Genomic DNA, 27,061 nt, shown 5'->3' with positions numbered 1-27,061 from the left:
AGCCAGTTCTAACTGGCTCTGTGATGGCAGTTACTCTCCAGCTCGCGCACCCAACTTCTCAGTTCGAATCCAATCGCTATCTCTTGACCCCTCCGGGGCTCCTTGGGCTTCAGGAGAGGCTGGTGCCGGGAGGGGGAAGCGCACGCGCAGCCCTCTGTAATCCCAACAGCACGGAGCGACAATCTGTAGGAGTTGACGTAGATAAGCAGCCCACGGCCTTTTCCTCCCGCCCTTCCTCGGTTTGGCGTTCTTTTCTTCCTGATTGGTTGAAATGCGCTGTTCGTCCTGTCAGCAGCCGGGAAAAGTTTCCCCCTATTGGGTTGATTGAGTCGGGCGCATGCGGAGTCCATATTATGTTCCGGCGGGTGAGTATGTCTCTCTTTCCTAGTCCTTGTGTTGGGCGCGTGCGCTGTCTGTTCTGTGAGCTGGGTCTCTAGGCCGGCGCGCACGTACCATGTGTGTTTAGCGTTTAGGAGGCGGCGGGCTCTGGTTTGCCGGATCTGTCTCCGCCCCCCTCGAAGAGCTGCGCGGTTGGAGCGGCCGGGGTGGGCTGTTCCTGCCACACGCTCCCGGCCATTACGGGTCCGGGGGTAGCGAAGCCCGGGCTATGACCTGCTACCCGGGCTTCCTGTGCGGCTGCCGCTGCGCAGCCAGCCGGGCGGCCGCCCTGCGCTCCCTACTGAAATACCAAGCATCGGCTGCGGCTTCGTCTCTCCTGGCCGGGCTGCCGCTGCCCGGCGGGCTTCAGCGGCGCCTCCTCACGTGCAGCCGGCTGAGCCAGGCCGAGTCCTTGCTTCCCTCCTTCGCCGCCGCCGGGTTCCCACCCCAGCGGCTCCTCCAGCAAGAGAGCGCAGGCTCGCCTGGACCCGGACCCTTCGCGCTGGGCCAGCAGAACTCTTCTGGGTTCGCCCTGTCGTGGCTGGATCAGCGGCGGTGGAGGAGCGCGGGGAGCGCGCTGCTCGCTTGTGGCGGTGGGTTCCGTCCCTCCCGGGTCGTGGTGGTGGCCAAGACCACCAGATACGAGTTCGAGCAGCAGCGCTACCGCTACGCGGGGCTCTCGGAGGAAGATCTCAAACAGCTGGTGAGTGCGGCACAGCTCATTACCCCCAGCCAGGCTGGTACCCTCGCCCCTACGGTTCTCAGCGGGCAGGAAGCCCACCTAGGATAATCTCAGCCGCTGCCACCTGCTCCAGCTTCACCCGTTCAGGGAAACAGGCCAGATTAGCCCCTGATAAAGCTCACTTTTCAGGGGGCACAGGCAGGTCTATAGGCACCTAGAGTCAAATAAATGTGAGATCCTTAACACTAAATAAACTTTCAACAACATTGTCTTGGCTCCAGCCCCACAGGTGGGGGTAAGGAGGTGCACTGTTACCATTCAGTTTGAGAGAAACAAGGTGGATGAGGTAATATCTTTTATTCGACCAAATTCTGTTTGTGAAAGAGGCAGGCCTTCTATCTCTGTGAAGCTCAAAAACTTGCCTAAAGAAAAGGAGTACTTGTGGCACCTTAGAGACCAATTTATTTGAGCATAAGCTTTCGTGAGCTACAGCTCACTTGATCGGATGCATAGTGAACTGTAGCTCACGAAAGCTTATGCTCAAATAAATTGGTCAGTCTCTAAGGTGCCACTTACACTTTTTGTAAGTAAAAAAAGTACTCCTTTTTGCGAATACAGACTAAGACGGCTAAGCAGACTAACACGGCTGCTACTCCAAAAACTTGCCTGTTTCACCAACAGAACTTGGTCCAATACAAGTTGCTACCTTACTCACCTTATCTATCTTATTTCCTGGGACCAACTAGGCTACAACAACACTACAAACAACCATGCAGTTTCACACACTGTTTTCAGATGTTAGCACAGGGCTGCAAAGCTTGGGTTACAAATACGGCCGGTGACCAGTTTAGATTTAAACACCAGTGTTACTAATTGGTTTAATGAAAACAAATTATATAAAGCGTCTTTCAGCAAAATCTAGACTATGTGAAAGTATCCTGATAGTAGGAAGTTGAATACAATTGAACTGACCATCATTGCTCAATACCAGCTAGGAAGATCCTTTATGGATTATTCACCAAAGTAACAGAAAGGGAGATAGTATGTCAAGGTAGAAACATTTGCTGGCAGCAACCTCACAGCCAGGCACACAGTACAGTCTTTGTGCACTTGTTCTTAAAGTTTGAGATTATTGGGGCCAGCTCCATCATACAAACAGTGATTCCTAATCTCTAGTATTCTAGGTGTTGGCCTGCCTAGTTCATTCATGAGCATATGCATTGAACTAGGTGCTCGCTTCCCATTTATTATGTGTTTGAACTCCCTATCAAGCTTGGGCTGTCCTAACTTCTTAGTGACACTGTAGGCTGGAGTGCAGATGTTACATGGGAGATGTTGGATATTAGCTGTTACAGCTTTGGTCTTAGGCCTTGTCTACACTGCCACTTTACAGCATGGCAACTTTCTTGCTCAGGGGTGTGAAAAAACACACCCCTGAGCGCTGCAAGTTTCAGTGCTGTAAAGTGGCAGTGTGGACAGTGCACCAGCGCTGAGCCACGCTCCCAGTGCTGGTAGCTGCTCCCCTCATGGGGGTGTTTTTTTAACAGCACTGGGAGAGCTCAGTGCCGTGACTACATGGCCACGTTAAAGCGTTGCCGTGGCAGCGCTTTAACGTTGTTAATGAAGACATACCCGTAATCTGTTAGTTTGTCAAAAAGATGTGGAATAGACCTAAGAGCAGCAACAGATTTAAATCCTACACCTTTTATGTCTTCCCCCTTTATAAAGAGTGCCATTAGAAGAACGTAAGTCTGTTAAACACTTTTTGTTTCTTGCGTTTTTTTTAAATTTTACCTCCTGTGGTAGATGGAATTGACAAGGTTAATCTGTCCAATAATACTATGATATGGTAATTTGAAGGCCTCATGTAAGTCAGTTACATTTTGGTGAGAAGTTCCGAGACCTGTCCTAATATTTGCCTTGTTTATGTGGTGATAAAGGCTGTATGTATGATTAAGTTCAATCAGAGAAAGGGATTCCATTGTGTCCTTAGCTCTGGGTTTCTAACCTTATTTTTAGGCTTATGGGGGCTTTTTTTTACTTCTCCCTCTCCTGTCACTATTTCCCAAATGTGTCATTTCCTTTTTTTTTTCCCCCAGCCCTCATTTAGGTTCTTAGATCCCACCTCAACTACTACAAAATCCTCCCCTCAGGCCTCACAGAAGCCTACTGTTGTCCGTTGAGTACATACAAAATGCAGTTAGTTGTTTAAGTAACTTTTCTTGTCTATTCTCACTTTCTTTGAGTCCATCCTTTGAAACCCCATGTGCTATATATAGCTTCAAATATGAGCTTTTTGTTGCCACATTCAATGCATTATAGAACTCTGCTCTTCCCTACTTAAATTCCCTTGTCAGGTTTAATCCTGTGTCCCACTTCTCTGCCAGTGCTACCACACTCATCCACCTGGTCGTCACTGTCTCACTCATTTGTCACCATGCCTTCTTCCAGGTGGTCCCCTGAGCATGGTTTGACCTTCCCGAGATCATCCATAAGACCTCTACCCTTTGAACATTTAAGTCCATTTTAAAGATCCTATTCTTGCTGTGCTGCCTACAGCGAATCTAATTGACTTGTATATATATTTAAAAAACAACAACTTTTTTTTTGCCATCCCCTAATCATTTTTCTGCCTCTCCATAGACTGTGAGCTCTTTGGGATAGAATTAATCCCATCTCAAATGTTTGGAAAGTGCTTATGTTTATAGGTACTATCTTAAACTAATAATTAATTTAAGGCAGACCTCTCTCCACTTAAATTAGCCTTCACAATTGTCATGAAAACATAACAATCCAGACTGTATGTGCCCGCTCATGGAGGTGACACACTAAACTTAGGATTTGTCTGTATGGGAAATTCACTGATGTAACTGTAGAAATATAATACTGCTATAGCATTCTTTGTGGATGTTCTTATTCTGGAATAAGTGCCTTTTTCTGGTTTAGCTTGTTACATCATAAACTAAACTGGAAAGAGGCACTCAAGTGCCAGGATAAGAGCATCCACATGGGTATAGCTGTATAATTCCAGCTGAGAAATTCCCCCAGTAGACAGGGCAAGTAAGGGCTTAGTTATGATTTTCAAGGTTGATTTAAGACTTTGCTGTGTACATGTATGCGTTAAAAGGTGTTTGTGCGCTAAGGTACTCAAAGTTCCTCTTACCTTGTGCCCCAGGCTTCTAATTTTGGATGTTCCCATTTCTTGAATTTTCTTTTGTTTGTAGAATGTTCTGTTTGCTTTGCTCAAGTTGTCAGGTTCTACTTATGATTGGCTCTGCATGTTTTTTTTCTTAAACCTGAGCAAGTAAACAGAAATCTCAGTAAATATGCTGAGTAGGGGGTAGGGGTTGAACATGGAGTAATGTAGTTTAGGACTTATTTGTTACTGTTTCCTTTTTCAGATATGACCTCTTTGAAGTATGCAAGGACATCACTTCCTCGGGCATAGTATTTTTGTTTATACACCTTTCTGCCTTGAAAAGCTTACTATTGTTTTTTAAACATGTTTAATGTTCTGACTGAATATCCAAAGTTCACTTTTTGGATAGACCTTTTTTTTTTTAGATTGAGAAATGGTCTACATTGATCAGTTCAAGAGACAGTTTACTACTTTCTGTCTGTGTAGCTGAATGAGATGGAAGTGCAGAATTCTGGATGGGGAAGTACTTATACAGGAGAAGTTCTCTTTCCTAGTAGTCTGGCATGGAAATCCTATGTCTAACTGCAACAACTTTATCATAGAATCATAGATTATCAGGGTTGGAAGGGACCTCAGGAGGTCATCTAGTCCAACCCCCTGCTCAAAGCAGGACCAATCCCCCAATTTTTGCCCCAGATCCCTAAATGGCCCCCTCAAGGATTGAACTCACAACCCTGGGTTTAGCAGGCCAGTGCTCAAACCACTGAGCTATCTCTCCCCCCAACCTGTCTTCTTATAACCTGTCTCTTCCATTTTATCATATAGTTTCTTGTCCAGAGAGCAGAATTGTTAATGTTAGCATTTCAAGAGTCACTGCTGATGTTCAAGAAAGAACTTTGGTTATGGCTACACTACAGCTTATGTTGACATACATTGTCACTCAGGGGTGTGAATTAGCCACGTCCTTGAGCAACGTAATTTATGCCGATTTATGTGCCGGTGTGGGTATGCTATGTCAGTGGGAGAGCTTCTGCTGCTGACACAGCTACCGCTGCTCACAGGGGCTGGAGTAATTAACCCCCCCACACCCCCCGTCGGCTTAGAGCGGCTACACTAGAGAGTTTCTAGTGTAGCCATAGCCTCTGTAGTGCATTTTGAAAATATAAAGTAATTAACTGTTACAACTGTATTGCTTTCCTATTTCCTTAACAAGTGGGATGAATATAAAAGTGCCTTGCTCCATAAATAGAAGTAAAGCCTCTTTTTTGCCTCTGTTTTGGGTTAGTTGTCTTTACCTTTTTGGTCTCCAAGGCTTCATTTGCACTGGCGAATTGAACAGCTTTAAATTGAACTGGTTTAAACACAGAGACCAATCTTGCAATGACTTAGGTACATGCTTAACATTTCCCACTAACTGTGAAAATCTTTGAATCTAGAACTGAAAACTTACCATAATACCATCTTTTAAAAATCAGAATGGAGCAATCTAAATCACTATACACTGTGAGCAGTCCCACCGAAGTCAGTACATAAGTCCTTGCGGGATCCAGGGCAAAAATACAGCATACCTTGTCTTTCAGTTTCCCATTCCTTGCTTTCTACCCCTTGTCAAAGAAAACTGCCAAGAAAAACTAAAAGTATTCCTTCATCATAACACCTTAGAAAATGAAAACAGTATTACGCCAGTAATAATTGATTCTGACTTCAGAGGGAGAAATGACATAGCCACAAAAAACTGTTTAAAGGAGTCCTGCATAGTGTGTTCTCCTGCTTGCATGTTACATTAGAAATATCAGGAAAGTCAAGTCTGGCCTTCCCTTTTGCTGGAGGTAATATTGGGGATCACTTAAGTTTTTTTTTTTTGTGATCCCTTGCCTTAACTTATGTGGCAAAGAGTTTTTGAAAGTGCCTGAGTCCCACTGAAAGTCAATAGGACTGAAGAGTGTAAGTCACTTTTGAAAATTTCCCCCTGAATATTTAATTTTTCTTTGTCCATTCCTTAAACATTAAAGTTAAATGCTTTTAAACAAAATTTTTAAACAGTGTTACTAAAATTTTTTCCTGTCATTGTTCAGCTTTTACTTTCTTGGCCTTTGTCATCATTTTACCAGTCCTCCAGTTATCAGTCTTTAAAGCTAGATGGGACCTGAATTTCTAATGTAAATTAAACACATACGAAAAAACTTCAGGAAAAAAACCTTTCAAGTCTTCTTTATCATTTGTTCCAAAAAAAAAAAAAAAAAAAATAGCACCCCCCAAAAAAGGGCACATGCCCATTCCAGCCTCCCCTACTGTGCCTTGCTGCTGTGATGCCACACGAAGCCCTGGACATGGACGGATTCACTTTTGTATTTGTTGACAAACTAATTGTATCAAATTTTTTCCAGCTGCCATTGCAGTAATAGGCTGATATCCTTATACGTTTGTTTGCATGACCTCCCCATATGTTCTGTACTTAACTGTTTGTTCAAGCATTTACCTTCCTGTAACTATCCCTTTAAAACCCAAATGGTTGTAAAAAGGAGAACTCTTCTAACTTTTTACCATTCTACTTACTTCTAACATTTCCTTCATCTTGAACAATGGAATTAATCACTTTCACTGTATCGTGATGGTGGTCTTAAAAATATACTCAAGATGATTTTTTGCTCCTTATTGAGTATGTCTTACGTGAAGTAAATATCTCCAGAAAGCACTTGCTTGTGAGGATTTAACTGCATGTTGGACATATGTATGCGAATTTCATTGCTTCTATGGAAGGTGACTTCACAACCTGAGGAAATTATGGTTGTCAGCTTGTCCTTAGTCCATTTTCCTGTCATCTCAGGAAGAAAAGCGTTCATTGAGATAAATAAGGGTTTGACATGAGTGAGCAAAAATAAAGACACTAGATTTTAGGCTTCCTGTTCTAGCTCTTCATTGTGTCTAATTATAAACTTGGTATCAGTTTTATCCAATATTCAAGAACAGTGTATAGTGTCTAGGGGCTCCGTTGCAGGGAATGTATAAACTGTGGTATCTGTATACAAAGTAGTAACGAACTCTTTCTCGGCATTAGTAGGTTTTTTAGAACCATGTATGCTTTTCAAAGCATTCCATGGGATTTAATCATTCAACTCTCATTAATGTCAGTGGGGCAGTCTTCAGTATGTCGGGGCATCGGTAGTCCCTCCAGTCACAGTCAGGAGAACATTGCAGGCGCTTCCAAGAAAGACAGTGTCCTTTGGCTCTGCCTGCCTGCAGCATCTGCTAATGGATAATTATTTTGATGCTGAGCCGAGAACGCTGAAGTAGATCTGATTAAATTCACCTTTTCAGGGACAATCTTTTGCTTTTCCTTTCTGTATGTAGTTGAATTAATTTGAATTGGGTGTTGAAAATGGAAATAAAAGTACTTGATTTTTGTTTCATTTGTATAGTTTCCTATCCTACTTCCATGAGAAAATGCTGAGGTGAAAGTTTCTTTTCTAAACAAAGTAGGAGAAACTAAATTCTTGCACCAGTATAAGGGAAATACTTACTCCAAGTTCTTCTAATTTTAAAGATAAAAGGTCTGTCTCTCTATTGGACTAAAGAAATCTGAGCAAATTCATTCTGAGGTTCAAATGGCGCAATTGCTGCTGCTATCTCTTATTGAGTTCAAAGAACTGGTTCAGGGTTGTTTACCTGACAGTCATCTTTAAGTAAAGTTTCACACAGGAAGTACCTCAGATAATGAATAGGGAATGATTACTACCAATACAAAAAAGAAAAGGAGTACTTGTGGCACCTTAGAGACTAACCAGTTTATTTGAGCATGAGCTTTCGTGAGCTACAGCTCACTTCATCGGATGCATAGCATATCGTGGAAACTGCAGAAGACATTATATACACACAGAGACCATGAAACAAAACTTCCTCCCACCCCACTGTCCTGCTGCTAACAGCTTATCTAAAGTGATCATCAAGGAAGGCCATTTCCAGCACAAATCAAGGTTTTCTCACTCTTCTCCCCCCCCCCCCCCACACACAGACACACATACAAACTCACTCTCCTGCTGGTAATAGCCCATCCCTCTTTGAAACCTCTCTTTATAATGCGCATGATAATCAACTCTTCTGGCTCTATCAATCTGTTTCTTCACTTCCGCAGGTGGGTATTGTAGTTGTAAGAATGCTTGATAGAGATCTTGTAGGTGTTCGTCTCTGTCTGAGGGGTTGGAGCAAATGCGGTTGTATCGCAGAGCTTGGCTGTAGACGATGGATCGTGTGGTGTGGTCAGGGTGAAAGCTGGAGGCATGTAGGTAGGAATAGCGGTCAGTAGGTTTCCGGTATAGGGTGGTGTTGATGTGACCATCGTTTATTAGCACTGTAGTGTCCAGGAAGTGGATCTCATGTGTGGACTGGACCAGGCTGAGGTTGATGGTGGGATGGAAATTATTGAAATCATGGTGGAATTCCTCAAGGGCTTCTTTTCCATGGGTCCAGATGATGAAGATGTCATCAATATACCGCAAGTAAAGTAGGGGCGTTAGGGGACGAGAGCTGAGGAAGAAACAGATTGATAGAGTCAGAAGAGTTCCCAGAAGTCACCTACTACAGGACAGGCCTAACAAAGAAAATAACAGAACGCCACTAGCCGTCACCTTCAGCCCCCAACTAAAACCCCTCCAACGCATTATTAAGGATCTACAACCTATCCTGAAGGATGACCCAACACTCTCACAAATCTTGGGAGAAAGGCCAGTCCTTGCCTACAGACAGCCCCCCAACCTGAAGCGAATACTCACCAACAACCACATACCACACAACAGAACCACTAACCCAGGAACCTATCCTTGCAACAAAGCCCGTTGCCAACTGTGCCCACATATCTATTCAGGGAACACCATCACAGGGCCTAACAACATCAGCCACACTATCAGAGGCTCGTTCACCTGCACATCCACCAATGTGATATATGCCATCATGTGCCAGCAATGCCCATGTGCCATGTACATTGGTCAAACTGGACAGTCTCTACGTAAAAGAATAAATGGACACAAATCAGATGTCAAGAATTATAACATTCATAAACCAGTCGGAGAACACTTCAATCTCTCTGGTCACGCAATCACAGACATGAGGGTCGCTATCTTACAGCAAAAAAACTTCAAATCCAGACTCCAGCGAGAAACTGCTGAATTGGAATTCATTTGCAAATTGGATACTATTAATTTGGGCTTGAATAGAGACTGGGAGTGGCTAAGTCATTATGCAAGGTAGCCTATCTCCCCTTGTTTTTTTCCTACAAACCCCCCCCCCCCCCCCCAAGACGTTCTGGTTAAACTTGGATTATTGCTGTGCACATTGTAAGATGAGCTATTGCCAGCAGGAGAGTGAGTTTGTGTGTGTGGTTTTTGGAGGGGGTGTGTGTGTGTGTGGGGGGGGGGGTGGTGAGAAAACCTGGATTAGTGCTGGAAATGACCCACCTTGATTATCATGCGCATTATAAAGAGAGGTTTCAAAGAGGGATGGGCTATTACCAGCAGGAGAGTGAGTTTGTATGTGTGTCTGTGTGTGTGTGGGGGAGAAGAGTGAGAAAACCTTGATTTGTGCTGGAAATGGCCTTCCTTGATGATCACTTGATGATCACTTTAGATAAGCTGTTAGCAGCAGGACAGTGGGGTGGGAGGAAGTTTTGTTTCATGGTCTCTGTGTGTATATAATGTCTTCTGCAGTTTCCACGATATGCTATGCATCCGATGAAGTGAGCTGTAGCTCACGAAAGCTCATGCTCAAATAAACTGGTTAGTCTCTAAGGTGCCACAAGTACACCTTTTCTTTTTTCTTTTTACGAATACAGACTAACACGGCTGTTACTCTGAAACCTACCAATACAAAGTTTCAGAATAGCAGCCCTGTTAGTCTGTATCCGCAAAAAGAAAAAAAGTATTTGTGGCACCTTAGAGACTAACAAATTTATTTGAGCATAAGCTTTCGTGAGCTACAGCTCACTGCATCGGATGCATCCGATGAAGTGAGCTGTAGCTCACGAAAGCTTATGCTCAAATAAATTTGTTACCAATACAAGGTATTTCTGTTTGGCTTTGCTAATGGCTTCCTGAGACTATACCAAATGCCTGGCAGGCATGTTAGCTCACCTAAGAAGTACAAATGCAGCCTTGTGGTTCAGTGATAAACTGAAGCTTTTGGCTATCAGGGCTCTATGCATGTGTGCGCCTCTTCACCAGATTGTGAATAAAGTTCTTAAAGCTTTTGTGAGGAACTACAGTTATCCCTCACTTAACACTGCTTTCTTGATTTAGAAGTGAAGTCTAATCCTCTTTGGAAGTACAGTCCTTCAGTCTTTAAATCCTCTTTATGTGCTTTCTGTGGTCACTGCCAAGGGTGGAGATCCACTTGAACAATTCACACTGGAGAAGAAAAGGCTGCCTGCCTGTCACTTGAGTTCTCCAAGCCTATGCAAATCCTCACTCTGCTGCTTCAGTCATCAGATGGTAGTTTTCTTTGGAAGGAACTGCAGGTGATTAGTACTGCAGTCGCTCATATGCTTGCACCAGATATTTGGGTCTAAGGCTATGGCTACACACACAGCTTACAGCAGAGCAGCTGCATTGACGCAGCTGTGCCGCTGTAGTGCTGCTAGTGCAGATGCTCTAAGCCGATGGGAGAGAGCTCTCCTGTTGACTGAATTACTCCAGCCCCCACGAGTGGCAGTATAGCGCTGTTCACACTGGCGCTTAGGTTGGTGTAACTTATTTCACTCGGGAGTGGCTTATTCGCACCCCTGAGTGACATAACTTATAATGATGTAAATAGTAGTGTGTGTACACAGCCTTAAAGAGAGTACAGTAGAACCTCAGAATTACAAACACCGTGGGAATAGAGGTTGTTAGTAACTCTGAAATGTTTGTAACTGAACAAAACGTTATGGTTCTTTCAAAAGTTTACTACTGGACATTGACTTAATACAGCTTTGAAACTTTATTATGCAGAAGAAAAATGGTACTTTTGACCATTTTAATTTAAATGAAACAAGCACAGGAACAGTTTCCTTACCTTGTCAAATCTTCTTTTAAACTTCCCTTTATTTTTTTTAGTAGTTTACCTTTAACACAGTACTGTGCTATAGTATATAGTATTTGCTGCTTCACACACCCACCCCCCCACGCTGCCTGATTGTGTACTTCTGGTTCCAAATGAGGTATGTGGTTGACCGGTTAGTTCATAACACTGATGTTCATAATTCTGAGGTTCTACTGTGTGTGGGTCGCTCTAACAATTGCCTTCTAGATGGATCCTGGTGGCTCATGACACCAAAACAGGCACTCGAGAGACACATTCTTGTTCAGTAACTTTCCTTTCTTACAAACAGCTTCTGGCTAGAAATTTAAGTTAATAATAGGACAATACTGGAATTCTTCCTGGAAAGAGGCAACTGTAGCTGTTATAGACTTCAAGATTGTTTGAAGAGTTATTCTCATTTCCCACTAACTACCAAAATCTTTGCATCCAGAGCTGTAAACTTACCATAATGCCATCTTTTAAAAATCAGAATGGAGCAATACCAATCACTTCGAAGCTTAGCAAACTTGATATGAAAATTTGTGTTGCTGCAACTCTAGATCAGCATTTATAATGAACTAAATTATAAATGCTGGCCTCTTTTTAAAAGCCACAATGGTAGACTATCTTACTCAAATTTTACAAAAGTGCTATAGAGAAAAATATTGAAGATTAAGGTCCTGATTCTGCAACCACTTAAGCAGGTGTGTAATTTTAGTTGCATGAATAGTCCTGTTGTCTTCATTTGGACTACTCATGCTTAACTTTAAGCATGTGCATAAGTGTCTGCAGCACGAGTGGTTAAAATAACATTTTCATTAAACTTAATGGCATAAAATCTTTGTAAATTAAAACCAAAATTGTTTCAGTGTTAGAAATAATTTTATTTAGCCTTTTAATACTTTACAGTTATTGTGAAGTTTTTTTTATACACTTGCTAAAATTATCAAGTAACACTGGAGCACAGTTCCTAATGACTTCAAACCGCAAATCCTGATGGAGTGTACCTTGGCGGAACATTTCAGCTTTCTTGACTTATGGAAATTTTAATATCAAATTCAATTCTTGACATGAAATTTCGTAGTGAAAAACTATGTAAAATCTAAAATTATAACAATTAGGAAACTAAAGAGAGAAGCATAAAACATGCGCTTTAATAATTTAAGATAAGTTGGGAAGGCAGTAAAGAATTAGCAAAATGTTAAAATATCATTACATTTTAATAATTTTTGTCCATTTTAGGAAAGAATTAAAACAGCCAGCCTGATGACCACTCTTGGGACATAACATGTGAAAATTAGGACTAATCTTGATCTACCTGGGATTGTTTTGCTGTAATTAATAAAACTACTGCATATTTTTTTTTTTTTTTTACAAGTGCAAAACCTTTTTACAGGACCTTCATAATTTTTGTATTTGACTTGTAACATTTTTCTTAAGAAGTTAATCTCTTAAGATTTGCTCAGTAAGAGCATTATGTAAAAGGCTTTGACTGGCTTAATTTTGTTGACTAGCTACAGGCATTTCTGGCAATGAGACATTAGGAAAGATTTACATCAGTAACTGTCAAAGAGAAGAATAGTTTTGTAGCTAAAGCACAGGACTTAATCAAAACCCAATTTCTTTACTCCAACCAGTAGTGTAACCTTGAGTAAATTACTTCTGTGTCTGTGAAATAGGGGATAAATGATGCCTGCCTTACATGGGTTCTCTGAGGATCAGTTAATTGTTTTGAGGTCCTCTGAAAAGTGCTAAATAAATGCCAACTATCAGTGGACCAGATTGTTGGTCCATCTAGTCCAAGAGTGGGCAGACTATGGCCTGCAGGCCATTTTAAGCTGGCCTGCGAGCTGCACCGTGCGGCTCAGACCCGCTTCAGCTGGGGCGCTGGGCCGGGGGCCGGACCACACGGCTGGGCCCCGCTCCGGCCGGGTTGGTGGCCACACCACGTGGCTCGGCCCCGCTTCAGCCCGGGTTCCGGGTGGGAGCTGTACCACGTAGCTCCTAGAAGCCACGGCATGGCCCCGCTCTGGCTCCTACGTGCTCCAATGGGAGATTCAGGGGCGGTGCCTGCGGATGGGGCAGCATGCAGAGCCGCCTGGCCACTCCTCCGCATACAAGCCAGAGAAGAGACATGTCACTGCTTCCGGGAGCCACTTGAGGTAAGTGTCACTCAGAGCCTGCACCCCGTGAGCCTCTCCCCACGCCCCAACCCCCTGCCCCAGGCTTGATATCCCCCCCTGCCCCGCTCTCCAAACCCCTCGATCCCAGCCCGGAGCACCCTCCTGCACCCCAAACCTCTCATCCCCAGCCGCACCCCAGAGGCCGCACCCCCTCCTGCACCCCAACCCCAATTTTGTGGGCATTCATGGCCCGCCATACAATTTCTATTCCTCGATGTGGCCCTCGGGCCAAAAAGTTTGCCCACCATGATATTCTGTCTTCATTGGTGTCCCATAATTGATTCAGAGGAAGCTCAAATTACCCACTGATCCCAGCAAGCAGTTAGCCATTCTCATATTTGAGCATAAGCCATCAGATATTTTTGGTTGTTAGAGCAAGAGTTCTTGTGTTTTTCATAGTGTTACAATTGCAATCATAACATCCCTGTGGAAGTTACTACAATTGCTTATGTGGAAAACGATGAACTTTTTTCATAGAAGATGTATTTATTGCATTAATCAGTTTGTTCACTCTTCTCCATCTCCCCCTTCCATGTGTTCTACTTCTCTATCTGGTCCCTTTCCCCATTTCACTTTCCTTACTCTTTGTATGTTTCCTTCTCCCTTGGATATGTTGACTGATGGTCATGTTTCCTTCTCCTTTAGATGCTCCTCTTGCTGGTTTCTTCTCTTCCTCTTATATAGCAGCGGCCCATACTAGAAGCACCTAGGCTGGCTCACTTCCAGCTGCTCAATAGGTCTTTAAGCTCCTTGTAATGAAGATGCTGTACACTTCTGGAACAAGGCTGAAATCTAGTACAGTGATCAGCCAGCTCTTTGTGGGTGCCTACAGGTTCTCTGTGAACCATAGTTTTTATTTATAATATTATTTCAGTATGATATTGTAAATATTCTGTTATGTGCAGTATTCAGCCCATTTGAACAGCCAAGCATTTGAACATTCTGGTCTTTACTCTTGTCTTTGTACTGTTCACCTTGATAGACCCAAAACATTCAGTAGTTAGTATGTTCCAGCACTCAAGTGTTATCATTTATGAAGAATTTCCAAGTTTAGTACCTGAAGTCTCTGCTAGCTTTTTAAAAATATATATCTATGCAGTACTTCAATTTTCCTGTAAAGACATGGATTTAAAACATAATATCTGATCTGGATTGAATGATCTTTTTGGATTTAATGAAATCCACAGATTACCCAAGTTGTAGAATCCAATATGCCCTTACGTTTTTAAAACTTGTTACCAAGAATTGGCCAGTTTTTTACAGACTTAAAATACTTTCTAAGTATGCTTTCTAATAGAAGCCATCTTTGAGACAGTTACTTGATAAAAAAACTGTTTCTCTTTTTGTTCTGAACTGCAAAATCAGAATAGAATTAGATCAACTTGAATTATCTCCTTAGCAATATGTTGGTTCAGTGTGCCCTGGTGACACAGTTCAACTGTTGCTTTTTTCATATTTGAAAGAAAATTCAATGTGAAAGGAAGAGGACAGAACATGACTTCATTGGTACTTAAAAGGCCTAGGATTTTAGCTGGTATGATTTTAAAGACAATCAAAATCTAGAAGAACTGTTTTAGATATCTTTCTGCTTGTGTAGTTAAAGGTGGCAGTGCACTGTGGATCCTGTAAATAGCTTATTTTTATTTCTTGATGCCTAAGTGCTGGTAACACTAAGTACTAAGATAACAAAAACAACCTCTTCCCCTCCCACCACCATGTACATGTATGTATTATAGGCAAGGCTACAAGTTGGTCACGGATTCCATGATTTTAAGTGACCTCCGTGACTTCAGCCCCGGCAGGGCTTGGGCTCAGGCTGTCAGCCCTGGGCGGCGGTGGGGCTCAGGCTTCCATGATTTATTGTTTATTGCCCACGACCTGCCTGTGACTTTTACTAAAAATACCCATTACAAAATCTTAACCTTAATTATAGGTGGTGCAGGTAGCAACATATGTCGTTAAGTTTGCCTGACATTTACCATTGTAAGACCGTGTTTTCAGTTACTTAGAACTACCAAATTTAAACTGTTTGGGCTGAAATTTTCAATGTCAGGTCTGACTCTGGCTGAATGTTCTCGGAAAGTTTCAGATAAAATGGTTCGCCCATTTCTGAGAATAAGATTAGGGAAAAATACTTTACCTATTTTACAAATCTTACATCTGTTTCACTGAAAAGCTCTAGTGCCTATGCTTTGGAGAAGGGACTTGATATTTGGCAAGGGGGTGGTGGTGTTTGTGGCAGGGATGTGCTTCTTAGTATTCCTGTGGAAGAATTGCTCAGATTTGGCCAAGTTATAAGCCTCTGAAAAATCTGTTTGCACATGTTCATAGGTTTGTTGGTTCAGCTGCTAAATTGTGACTGTACCATTCCCTCAGAGCTCCCACATGACAGAACGCATGTGCCATCATCTCAGAGTTACTGAGCATGCTCCAGCCCAGGGCTGTAGGGGCTTTCCCCGTAACTTCTCTCAACATTTGGGGACCATTGTGGTGCCAGTACTGGAATTGAGAGCAGGCAGATTTTTCAGTGTTCTCATTGGTCATGGAGCTGGTGCCCAGGCATTGAGCAGGAGGCATCCTGACTCTAATGTAGAGGTGTGAGGGGAAAGGGACAAGAGATGGGGGTGTGGAGCAGGAGCTGGGAGGGATAGCAGCAGGGAGGGGACAGGGCAGGTGCAGTGGAAAGAAGAACATAGACTGGGAGGACAGGACCAGAGGTGAGGGTCGTTATCGTTCTACATGATTAAATTTTTTTTCATTTATTTTTCTACAGTGCTCTTTTGTAGTTTTTGTTCTTTACAAACATTGATTAATTTACCTTCAGAACACTCCTAGGAGGTGGTATTGCTATGCCCCATTTTACAAAGAAGCGTCAACTAATTTTGGTTGCCTGATTTGACAAGCCTAGAAGCTGATTTTTCGGAGTACTTAGTATTTTATACCACTTCATATATTCAGAGTAGAGCTTGCATTGATCTTAGTTGCAGTTCAGCACTCAGCACTTTCTGCATCAGACCCCAAGTGTCTCATGTTCGGTAATTAGAAAATGAGGAATACACAGAGGCCTGCTGTGAAAATGTTTGTTTACATGTCATATACAGCTTCACAGAAAAACCCTGTGGCAGAGACAGGAATAGAAACCAATTCTCCAGGAGGGCAGTAAACTCCCTAAACCATTAGGGGGAGTTTCTTTTTCTGCCATCTTCTCCTTCTTTACTTTCCAGGTTTTGCAACAAATGATGCAGAGGCGCTGCAGACAACAGCCTTCTTTATTACACAACCCTGATTCATTCCCATAGTACCATCTGTTCTGTACAGTGAATGAGGCAGGGTCCTGTGGAAAAAAAATAGCATTTGATTGTGTCATTGAAGATTGTATCATAATGCTTATGCACAGAGGGGCCAAGTTAAAGTTGCCAACTTAGGAAACACACGAATTATTAACTTCTGAATGCTTGACTTTGCTACCTAAACATTCTTTTAATGTATTATTTTCAGATGTTACACATCCACACACAGTCTCAAAAATCAAGGCTGAGAGGGGCATTCGGCACATAATTGATTTCAAGCATACCTGTTTTTAGGACCTCCAGTTCCCATTATGCATCCCAAGTCGCTAGTTTCTGTGCAACATGCAGTATGCTACAGATGCAATGGGTACCATTGACTTATGTTCAGCCTCTCCACAAGCATGGAGCAGGCACTGATCAGGTAGGGGACTGAGGTCATGTAAGTAGTGTTGATTTCTTTTGTACTAAATGACATAGTTTTGCAAGTTATATCTTAGTATAAAAAAGCTTTGATTATACCAGCTATCGTAGTTCAGGGACTTCTTTCCAGTTTCCACATAGGCATGTACACTTGATGGAGTGCATGATGATCCATACCTACCTTGGACTGGAAATGAAGCCCTCTACTTAAAATGGTGTTAGTGCAAATGATCTACTTAAAAAGGCAGTGTATTTAGAGTGGGGTCAGCGTACTTAAAGGGGCATTGTGCATCTCTCTCTCTCTCACAGGGCGTGTGTCTCTGTCTCTCTCTGCCATGCTGTTTCCCCTCCCTCCATTGTTCTGCCTTGTAGAGTGTGAGGCTACGTTAACCATGTGTTAACCCTTGGGGGCTCAGCCGAGTGCAGTTCATCATTTAGCAGTAAGGCATTCCCTGGGAAATATCCCACCCTCTCCTACTCCCTGACTTCACCACCTCAACCAAGCTTCACAATCGTTGTGTACAGTATTAAATTGTTTGTTTAAAACTTATACTGTGTGTGTGTGTATATGTGTGTGTAGTCTTTTGTCTGGCGAAAAACATTTCCCTGGAACCTAACCCCCCCCCCCCTCCATTTACATTAATTCTCATGGGGAAATTGGATTTGTTTAACTTGGTTTCGCTTAAAGTAGAATTTTTCAGGAACATAACTACAATGTTAAGTGAGGAGTTACTGTACTAAAGGTAAGGCCTGGAGACCTAAATACTGGTCAGAAGAATCAGCAGAAACTTCATACATTAGTTTCTCTGACCAGCAAGGAATAATCTGACCCAACAGCCTTAATTGAATATTGTGTACCGAAAATAATTAAAAGGCTTTAAATAGAACTTGTATATTCTGCCTAGGTATATTAGAAATCCTTATCTTCACTGCATTATCTAAGTGTTAAGATATTTAGCATTCCTGTTCTAACAGGTCTATCTAAAATAAGACTATTATTACTTTAAAAGTTCTCATCGGCAAGTAATACAAGTACTCAGAGAAGCATTAGTTCAAAACCTCATTCACCAGACTGTTCGATTGTTCTGGAAAAGGAATAAAAATTCTTGCACTCTATTGGCCCATCAAAATAATTAGTGATTTGAAGTAGGTTCTTGTTCCCAGCAATATTAATTGCAATACAATGGAAACATATTTGATCTAGCAAGAATAGTGAGTAGAACTTTTCAGAAGATAAAGCTCTATTTTCTTTTCTAAATGTTTGTTTTACAGTAACACTGATTACAGGTAACATTAGCTCGTCAGTATCTTTAACATTAACATTTTTATTGCTCTTCAGTTTAAAAAAACTTCTATTTATATCACAATATATGGGCTCCATGTACATTAACTGCTTCTGTATTTTAACAGCTTACTTCTATCACCAATTGCTTGGTTTTCCTTTCTGTTAGGAAGTAGGGCAATCGGCGAGTAGTCAGCCTTTATATTTTCCAGCTGTTAGCTTTTCATCAGGATTTTTTTCCCTTGAGGTTATTCACATCCAGATCTGTCATCTTGTACATCCTGTCAGGAGTCTCACTTTCTGCTAATTATTTAAAAGAATTTATTAGTCAGACAAAAACAGCCAGAAAAAAATGTGTTCAGGCATCAGCCCTTTTTGCTTCCCCAAAGGAGAGCTTTAGGACAGCATGAAGATAATGTGTTACCCTGGATGATACAGCCTACTAATAAGAGTACATATTTCCAATATGCCTTTTAATTCCCCCACCACCTCCTTAACTTTGTGCACATTGTCAGAGTCAGAGCAGGTGATTTGCCCAAGTTCTTGGGAGGTTCATGGCAAAGCTGTGACTGGAATAGAGATCAAGACTCCCAGTCTTGCTTTGTCTAAAAGCACATTTCTTCCTCCTTATGCTTAAATTGAGTAAGCACATTTGTGCTTAAAGTTTCCACTCAAGCCTGTTGTTTGACAAGCTGAGGTTAGTATAGCACTAGAGAGAGTACAGAAAAGAATAAGTATATTACAGATATATTACCAACCTTGATGTAAGGTAAAGAGCTGGCGTCTGTCTCTCTTCTGTAACTGGTGGGAAGCCAGCAGTTTGCACTTCCTGAATTTACTTTCATATGGTGTGAGACACACAACCTCCCTTTTGGAGGGAAAATTGCTTTCCCATGATTAATTACCAATCATGGAACATAATTAAATCATAGGCACCCTTTATAAATCACCCAGTCTTGTTTATACCAGACTTCTATAGATGCTTTTTTATCAGTTTGAGGGGTTTTTCCCTAGACATCTGTATTCCCACAGGCTTGGAGGCACCAGTAACAATGAAGTACATCCCAGTACTTGATCACATGAAGTTCCTCAATACAGGTCACTCAGGATATGTCTACACAGGGATAAGACTCTCAGCATGCCTATGATTGTCCTGTGGCAGCTAACTCAGGTTCGCAGGGCTCAGGCTCCGGGGCTAAAAATTACTGTGTAGACATTTGGGCTATGGCTGGAGCCTCAGCTCTGGGACCCCCTCCACCCTTGTGTTAAACTTTATTGGCATGTCTTTCATTGCAGTATAAATACTGGTTATTCCGGTTAAGCTGTCTAATAATGCCAGATGGGCAAAATATTCCTTCATTTTTCCTAATGACCTAAATTCAAGGTTTTCTTTTGCATCAAAGTGTTTGAAATTACCAGCTCCTGTAGAAGAGAGAGAATGCTGGTTAAACTCAGGTTTTAACTGACAAGACTTTCTCTGGGTTTTTAAAACAATTAAAATACATTTATAGAACATTTTGGTTCATGTTTGTGTGCACTGAAGTTGCCTAGTAAAGAGCAAATTTGTACATGCTCCAAGCTTGAACCTATGTAATAGTCTTAACCAAATACTTTTTAAAAATTAAAGAATTTTTAGTGCAATGCTATTCTTTGAGCTATACCTCTAAGAAGGTACAGAAAAGCTTAATGCACGGCAGTGGTACTTTATATTAGTATTGTTGAGCTTCATCCTAGTTTCTGTGCTGTTTCACTAGTGTTATGTTGTAGACTGGCACACAGTCTTATTTTTTCCTGTAGTATGTGTGAAATTCATTTCCTCTGACACCAATTCCTACTTCTAAAAAGCACTAATACTTCTACTAACAAAATACATTTGATAGCACTGTTGGCATATACCTTCACCCAGTCCCTAACGTGCTCTCCATTGTACTAAGATACATAAATCAGTTGTAATGGGTGGGTACTTTAGCTTGCTTTTTGCAGCTTGGGGCAGAAGTAGATCTGGCAGCTTGGAAATGCCCTGGCCTCTAAAGTTCTCTCCAGTTTAATCTGCCTCTGCAGGGACAGATAGATTTCCCAACTGCAGAGCTTTTCTGAGGGAAATTCCAAACTTATTTCAAATTTTTGATTAACCATTTGGCTCAATATGTTTGTCTGACTTCCAACCGTGTCCCAGGGCTGCGATTATCTTTTGGGAAGATTGTCCCCTCAGCTCTGCTTCCCCTTTGAGGTGTTTGCAACAGCTGGAGACAGCAGGCTTCATGGAGAGAGCTGGTTTGAGAAAGCCAAAGACAAAAGGAAAGGTCTGTGTGTCCTGCTTCACCCTCATCTGGTTAGAGAGCTCCAATGGCACTGTGGGCAACATGTAGTCCCTCCCACCCCCTTAGCCCAATCTGGGTGAGGTCACATCAGCCGCCTTCCCCTGAACAGGAAAGGAGGCAGGATTGGAATAGTTGGTTTCAGGGTGAGAAGCTCCTTGTCCCCTTGGGAAGCAATGGTGGAAGGCCAGTGCTTCAGAGGGAAAATCATGGAATTCTCTGGAACCCACACCAGCAGTCAGTGGCCCTGACTGCATAGCTCAGCAGTCTTTGCCTTCTCTTGGGTCGTGGATGGAGGGTACAGGACACAGCGCAAACACTGCAAATGCAAGGTTGTTGTAAAGGGCTTTCAGGCTCAGCTTCCTCCCCTTTTACCGCCTCTGTAACAGGTCTTCCAGGAGAAAAACAGACCCTTCTGGCCTACTGTAAATCCCATACAATGGAAGGTGGTAGAACCTCAGGAGAGTCCATCCTTGAACCCCAGTACACTAAAGAGGCCCAGAAGGGGCCTCTGTTGTGAAGAGAAGCCAATAAGACCAGCTTCCTCGGGGGCAGGGAAATCACTAGCCACTTGAAATAGCTTTGGAGCAATATCTGAGCCTTATTTTGCTTTCCAGGATCATGAGGACAAACTCCCCAAGAAGAAGTAAATAAAATCAGGTCTTGGTTTCCTAGCTCACCTTCAGAGGGCTGCATGGCAGATTAATGCAGACACAAAGGAAATTCTTTGTCCTTGGGGAAGGAAGTCCAGCTGTCCAAATCACAGCTAGCGGATTATGTAATTTTCTTTTTTAAAAGGAAAAGTCGTATTCCTGTATTGTATCCCCTTCTATTTATTTTATTTCATGTGGATTTTATTGAGAATAGCTTTTGTATAATGTCTGAAGACACCTATTCAATGCCCTTTAGGGTGTGTTGCGAAATCTTTAGATACTTGGACTAGCTTCCTGTTTCTTTAGATTCTTTATTGACTTGAGCTGTTAAACTGTATGGAGTAATTAGACTGAGATTATGACGTAAATAGATCACAAGTGTACATGTCACAATACCAGTTTCCGCTTAATTAATTTTTAGACAAAAAGGTAATTATTTAGAGTAATGCCACCAAATCACTGTTTAAGACACTTTTGCACTTATAAAATATTGCATTCTGTAGTAATTGGCTGCCTTAACTATGCAGTGGGTCTTCAGATGCCCTTTCATAGGGGAAGTAAGGAATAGCATACCACACGGTGAAGTGTATGTTGAGTTCTGTAGCCATCAAACGTGTAGGGAGACAGTGAATGACTGGCACCATATTGGGTCTTGACAGAAATTACTATTAATTTTTATGATAGTGCCTAGAGGCACCAGTCTGGATTTTTGGATCCAATTGTGCTAGAGACTGCACAAACATGCAGTGACAGGCCCTACCATAAAGACCATGCAGTCTAAAGAAATAAGATAAAGGGTGAAGGGAAAAATTGTGGTATACTTATTTTACAGTTGGAAAAACTGAGAACAAATGACTGATTTGCCCAAGTGTGACATTCCCCTGATGTTATCTGGACCTGTGATCTGCTAGGTCACTCCAATCCTCAACTCTGGGAGCCAGCCTTACGCTGCTCTTCTGTGAGAACCCCCACTCCCGGGCTGTTCACGCACAGCTTCTAGCATGTAAGCTGCTCTCGGCTACGTGAGTGAGCACTTTTGGTCAGCCGCTGCTTGGATTGTGCAGCCGAATGACACTAGCCCATATCTCCGGTCCCAGACACAACCCTAGGATCCTCCGTCCTGTAGTGCCCAGTTATGCCCACTGGACGCTGCCAGCTTATATGAGTTTGTCAGTTTAACAAAGAAATTGATATGCACCGGGCTTGTTATCCCAAGGGGAGTCTCTGATGCGCTTCAAACCGAGCGCGCTGTTTCAGGTAGAATAAACAAACTTACTAATTACAAAAGACAGATTTTAAGTGATTATAAGTCAAAGCACAACAAGTCAGATCTGGTCAAATTAAATAAAAGCAAAATTCATTCTAAGTTGATCTTAATACTTTCAGTGCCCTTACAAACTTAGATGCTTCTCACCACAGGCTGGCTGGTGGCCCTTCAGCCAGGCTCTCCCCTTTGATCAGTGCTTCAGTCGCTTGGTGCTGGTGCTAGATAGAGGTTGTCAGGACTGATTCCCCGCTCTGGCACTTCGAGTGCAGAAGGTGGGGGCCTGCAAGGATTCTAAAAGTTAATACTGGCCACTCCAGGCAGGTACTAAACTCCCAAGGTCACAGTTTTTCTCTGACCTTGGATGGGTAGATGCTGCCACCACCCAAGTGCAAAAAAAAACCCCCTTGAGACCAAGGAAGGCGCACTTGGGAATTCCTCCCTGTGGGGTACCCTCAAGCCCTTTCACCCCCTGTCTGGGGAAGAGCTGAGAAAGAAAACAAAGGAAATCAGCTGTTGCCACCAGGTAATTAAACAACATATGCACAAACCTCTTGGGGACACACAAATACATTCTTGTTCTTAAAAAAGGTAAATTTTATTAAAAACAAAAAGAAAAAAATACATCTAAAACTTAGGCGTTTTGCTAGATCTTAAAAAAAGCCATTTACAAAAATTAAACATTAAGATAGCTCTCTTGAGGTTTATCTTAAAGGTTACAAGCAAAACAAAAGCATTTGGGGATTAGTACAGAGGAGTCCATAAGCCAATAAGACATAACCCTAATTGCGTCTTCCTAAACATTCTCTGATTTACTTACATATTTGGGGTTTCAGATAAGCAATCTCCAGGTATGATCTGATGGTTTTTCATACCAGTTTTAAAGCTTCTCACAGCATAACTGTTGCTCTGTTCCCCTCTTCCTTGGAGAACCACAACACATAGACAAAGGGAGTCTTTTTCCAGTTTTAAAAAGTTCTAATCCTCCCATTGGCTCTTCTGGTCAGGTGCCCATTCACTTCCCTTTACCTGTGGACTTGTTAACCCTTTACAGGTAAAGCAAGTAGAGAACAGCTACTATCAGGGGATTTATAGCTAACTGGCTGGCTGGGTGCCCATAAAAGGGAGCTACCCCACCCCCTTCATTTATTACAGAGGTGGAAGAGAGAGAGCATGGCAAACGTGTCTTCCTTTTATCATGTTCTTTCTTCCCTCTTGGCTTTGCGCGCCGCCCTCCCCCCCCCCCCCCCCCCGGCCTTCAGAGTCAGGTGAGCATTACCTCATTGTAGTCCCAAGCTGACCAAGGGAAGGGACTCACTCGAGAGTCCAACAGATCCTTTGTTGCTGCCTAGGCCAGTGTCCTTTGTTCCTGTGAGGCTGGGCTGGGTTTGTCCCATACATGCCCTGATGAGGTGTGAACTGCCCCTGGAGAGTTTTGCCTGGGCTTGTTTTAAGCCAGAAGGACAGATTTTCAGGCTCATAACTATATACATGAAATTACAACCTGTAACATTACTATAACAAAAAGGCTCAGTGCATCATGAGTCTTCCGAAGACACCCAACATGACAAACTTTGCATTGGATACCACACAATCATATTATAAGGATGAACATGTGGGTGCAGGGTGTTCCCCTGAGGTACAGAGTGTCACACCAAGATCACATGGGAAGTCTGTGACAAAGCTGGGAATTGAACTTGGATGTCTTGAATCCTCGTTCTTCATCACAAGACCACCCTTCCTTGCAGCTGGGTGCATTCCTCTGTAGTGTTAAATATCTGAACTGTTCTTCAAAGCATACTGAAAAGAGATGCTCCTTAATAAATCCCTTAGCTGCTTTTGAAGGAGAGAGTGATGCTAGAATGCAACGGTTAACTATTTACTTTATCTTGTATTTGGTACAGATTGTTTAGAAAATCTGTTATGGGTCCCAGGGACAAATTTCAAAAGCTGTTTTTTAAGACTGTACATTTTTATACAGGAGGGAATGTTGTTTATGACTGTGTTAGGCAACTTTGTTCTTATCTCAAACATAGCCTGAAGAATATTGTCTTCTTTTGGCTAGCCATGCCAAAAATAATATAATTATCAGCTGTACACAACAGGATTGTTTGAGTTTCATTCTTTTTTTTTTTTTTTTTGCCCTTTCCTCCTGTTCTGCGGACAGGTTTTATAGCACAATATTCATTTGAACTCTTTTCAGATTTAACTGATGATCGTACTCCTAATTCTCAAATGCATTCTGGTTTGTTAGTCTTAAACTAGTACTTTAAGTCAGCATGTGTTCATTTCCTGTTTACTTTATCTAATAGCATTCTCTATAATAGTTGGCTGCTTCAAAGTCACTTTGTCTTCTACAGCTTGCATTGAAGGGATCTAACTACAGTGGACTACTGGAGCGACATCATATTCATACAAAAAATGTGGAGCATGTTGTAGACAGTTTACGGTAAGAGCATACAGATTAGTGATGGTCTGGAGAAGTTTGGTTTGTGACAGACTAAAATAATTTTTCACTAAATGTATCTGGGGTGACAAAATGTCCCTGAAGTCTGGGAATGTCTGTTTTCAAGGTCTATACTGGATTATTTTACAAGAATTAGCATCCTGTATCACAAACCCTTACTCACTCCAGCTGTCTGCGCTGGTGATGTTGGCTGGCTGCCTGGTCACATATTTTCGAAGACTATTCCTACCAGGTCTTTAGCATGTTGTCCCATCCCCGCTCTATCCATGCAATCTGTTTCTTTAGATTCTTTATTAACTTGATCTATTACTCCATATGGAGTAATTAGACTGAGATTATGATGTAAATAGATCACAGGTGTACAGTGTATACTGCAGCCTTGCCCCAGGAGTTGTAAAGTAAATAAGACTGATGATAACACTTCAAATGTACAGTACATTGGTTGATCAGAAGTCAAATTGTGGTAAATGCAGATAATCTCTTTTAAAAATGAAGGCTGAAGTGAGGGGTTTTTTAATGAAGAGTTTGAATAAAGAATGTTGTGATTTCTGGTTAGACCAAGTGTATATAGCGCATGAAGTTTCTGGCTAGAGCGAACAAATGACATAAATGTTAGTGATTGTGTACAACAGTGGAACAACTTAGTGAAATACCTTTCGCAAAACTGATTTAATTAAAATGTTGTGTAACTAGCTTTTCATACACAAGGCATTTTAAGTGTTAAGTATTTTATACTTATTCCCCCAGGATAATAGCTAACTCATTATATTAACTGTGTAGTACTAGTTCATATTATGTAGATCATGTGAGAGTACATTGACCAACAATATTCATAAACTAAATATAATTGTAACTTAAAAACTGCACTTCATATCCCCCTGAAAGCTTTAATTAGTATGCTGTGTGGTTCCTTGTCAAACTATCTCTATCTTTTAGGAATGAGCGGATCGAGGTCCGTCTTGTTAAACGCCGAGAATATGATGAAGACACAGTTCGATGGGCAGATGCTGTTATATCAGCAGGAGGTATTAACTAGTGTCTGGGGAAAGGTGTCTTGGATTTAAGTAAACTTTAGTAGATATGTTTGAAGCGGTATGAAGAATTAAAATGCTTCATACTCGTAAGAAAGTATACCTATTGTATTGAAAGTATATCTGCTATAATTAATTTGGCAAAAGTAAATCAGGGCATAATTGAATGGCTTGGCCCATTTACTGTCTTTTTACTCTTGCTTTAATTTTAAGATTTTTAGTAAGTGAACACACATGCTTAGTGGCTTTGGGGAAGTTTGTGTGATACAGCATGAAATATGTAAATTGTAGAATTGAATAAATGCTCAACTTGTGTAAAAAGCAAACAGTATGTTCTGCTGGAGACCCTGTCATACTTAGGTGTCTGTGGTAGTAAAGATGAGCAGTTTATTTTTTTCCTGCTACTTTCGCTTTCCCCCCCAAACCAAAACTCTTGCTCACACTCACATTCATCCAGTTAGCTTGATCATTGAACTAAAATAATAGCCATAAGACTAAACCTACTAGTTCAAAGACTGATCATAAAGAGGGGGATCCTAGTGCAAAACAAATACCCTGCTAGCTGTTGGGATTCTATCCAGGCAGTTGTCCCTAAATGATGCTTGTGGGTTTCATCGTTAGTGTTAGCCTTTGGATAGTAGGTGTTTGACAAATTCAGAGGCCTCCAAATCCCCTCTCCTGCAAGTTGGGAAGAACAGTCTCCTCTTCTTCTTCATCCATACAAAATGTATTTCCTGCTGCAAGGGAGCTCTGGTCTCTGCTGCTCTACTTCTTTCCAAGTTGCTGCTTTTGAGGGAATGTCTGTTATTTTTTCTCCTTCCCTTAACCTCTGACTTTTGGTGGTCCTCCCCAGTGATATCTCCACTACCCACCTGTGCTACTGCTTATTGCTTTCTAAAGTAGCAAC

The 27,061-nt window shown here is 42.0% G+C and overlaps 1 protein-coding gene across 4 annotated transcripts in view; it reads left to right on the top strand.

Annotated features, from left to right (window-relative positions):
• The first annotated feature begins 337 nt into the window (after positions 1–337).
• NADK2 (NAD kinase 2, mitochondrial) overlaps positions 338–27,061 on the top strand; it is a 66,659-nt gene continuing 39,935 nt past the window's right edge. The window contains exons 1-3 of one of the 4 annotated variants that reach the window (XM_074952482.1): positions 338–365; positions 25,017–25,105; positions 26,060–26,148. In XM_074952482.1, coding sequence (XP_074808583.1) covers positions 354–365; positions 25,017–25,105; positions 26,060–26,148 — 190 coding nt within the window. In that variant the 5' untranslated portion in view covers positions 338–353. Of the gene's footprint in view, positions 366–539; positions 1,082–25,016; positions 25,106–26,059; positions 26,149–27,061 lie in introns of those variants that run through there. The other 3 variants (XM_074952479.1, XM_074952480.1, XM_074952483.1) reach the window with 3 other exon arrangements.

The sequence above is a fragment of the Natator depressus genome, chromosome 5 (assembly GCF_965152275.1).
Source record: "Natator depressus isolate rNatDep1 chromosome 5, rNatDep2.hap1, whole genome shotgun sequence".
Lineage (NCBI taxonomy): Eukaryota > Metazoa > Chordata > Testudines > Cheloniidae > Natator > Natator depressus.
Note: the sequence above shows the minus strand (reverse complement) of the source record. Positions and strands in the feature narration are given on the sequence as shown.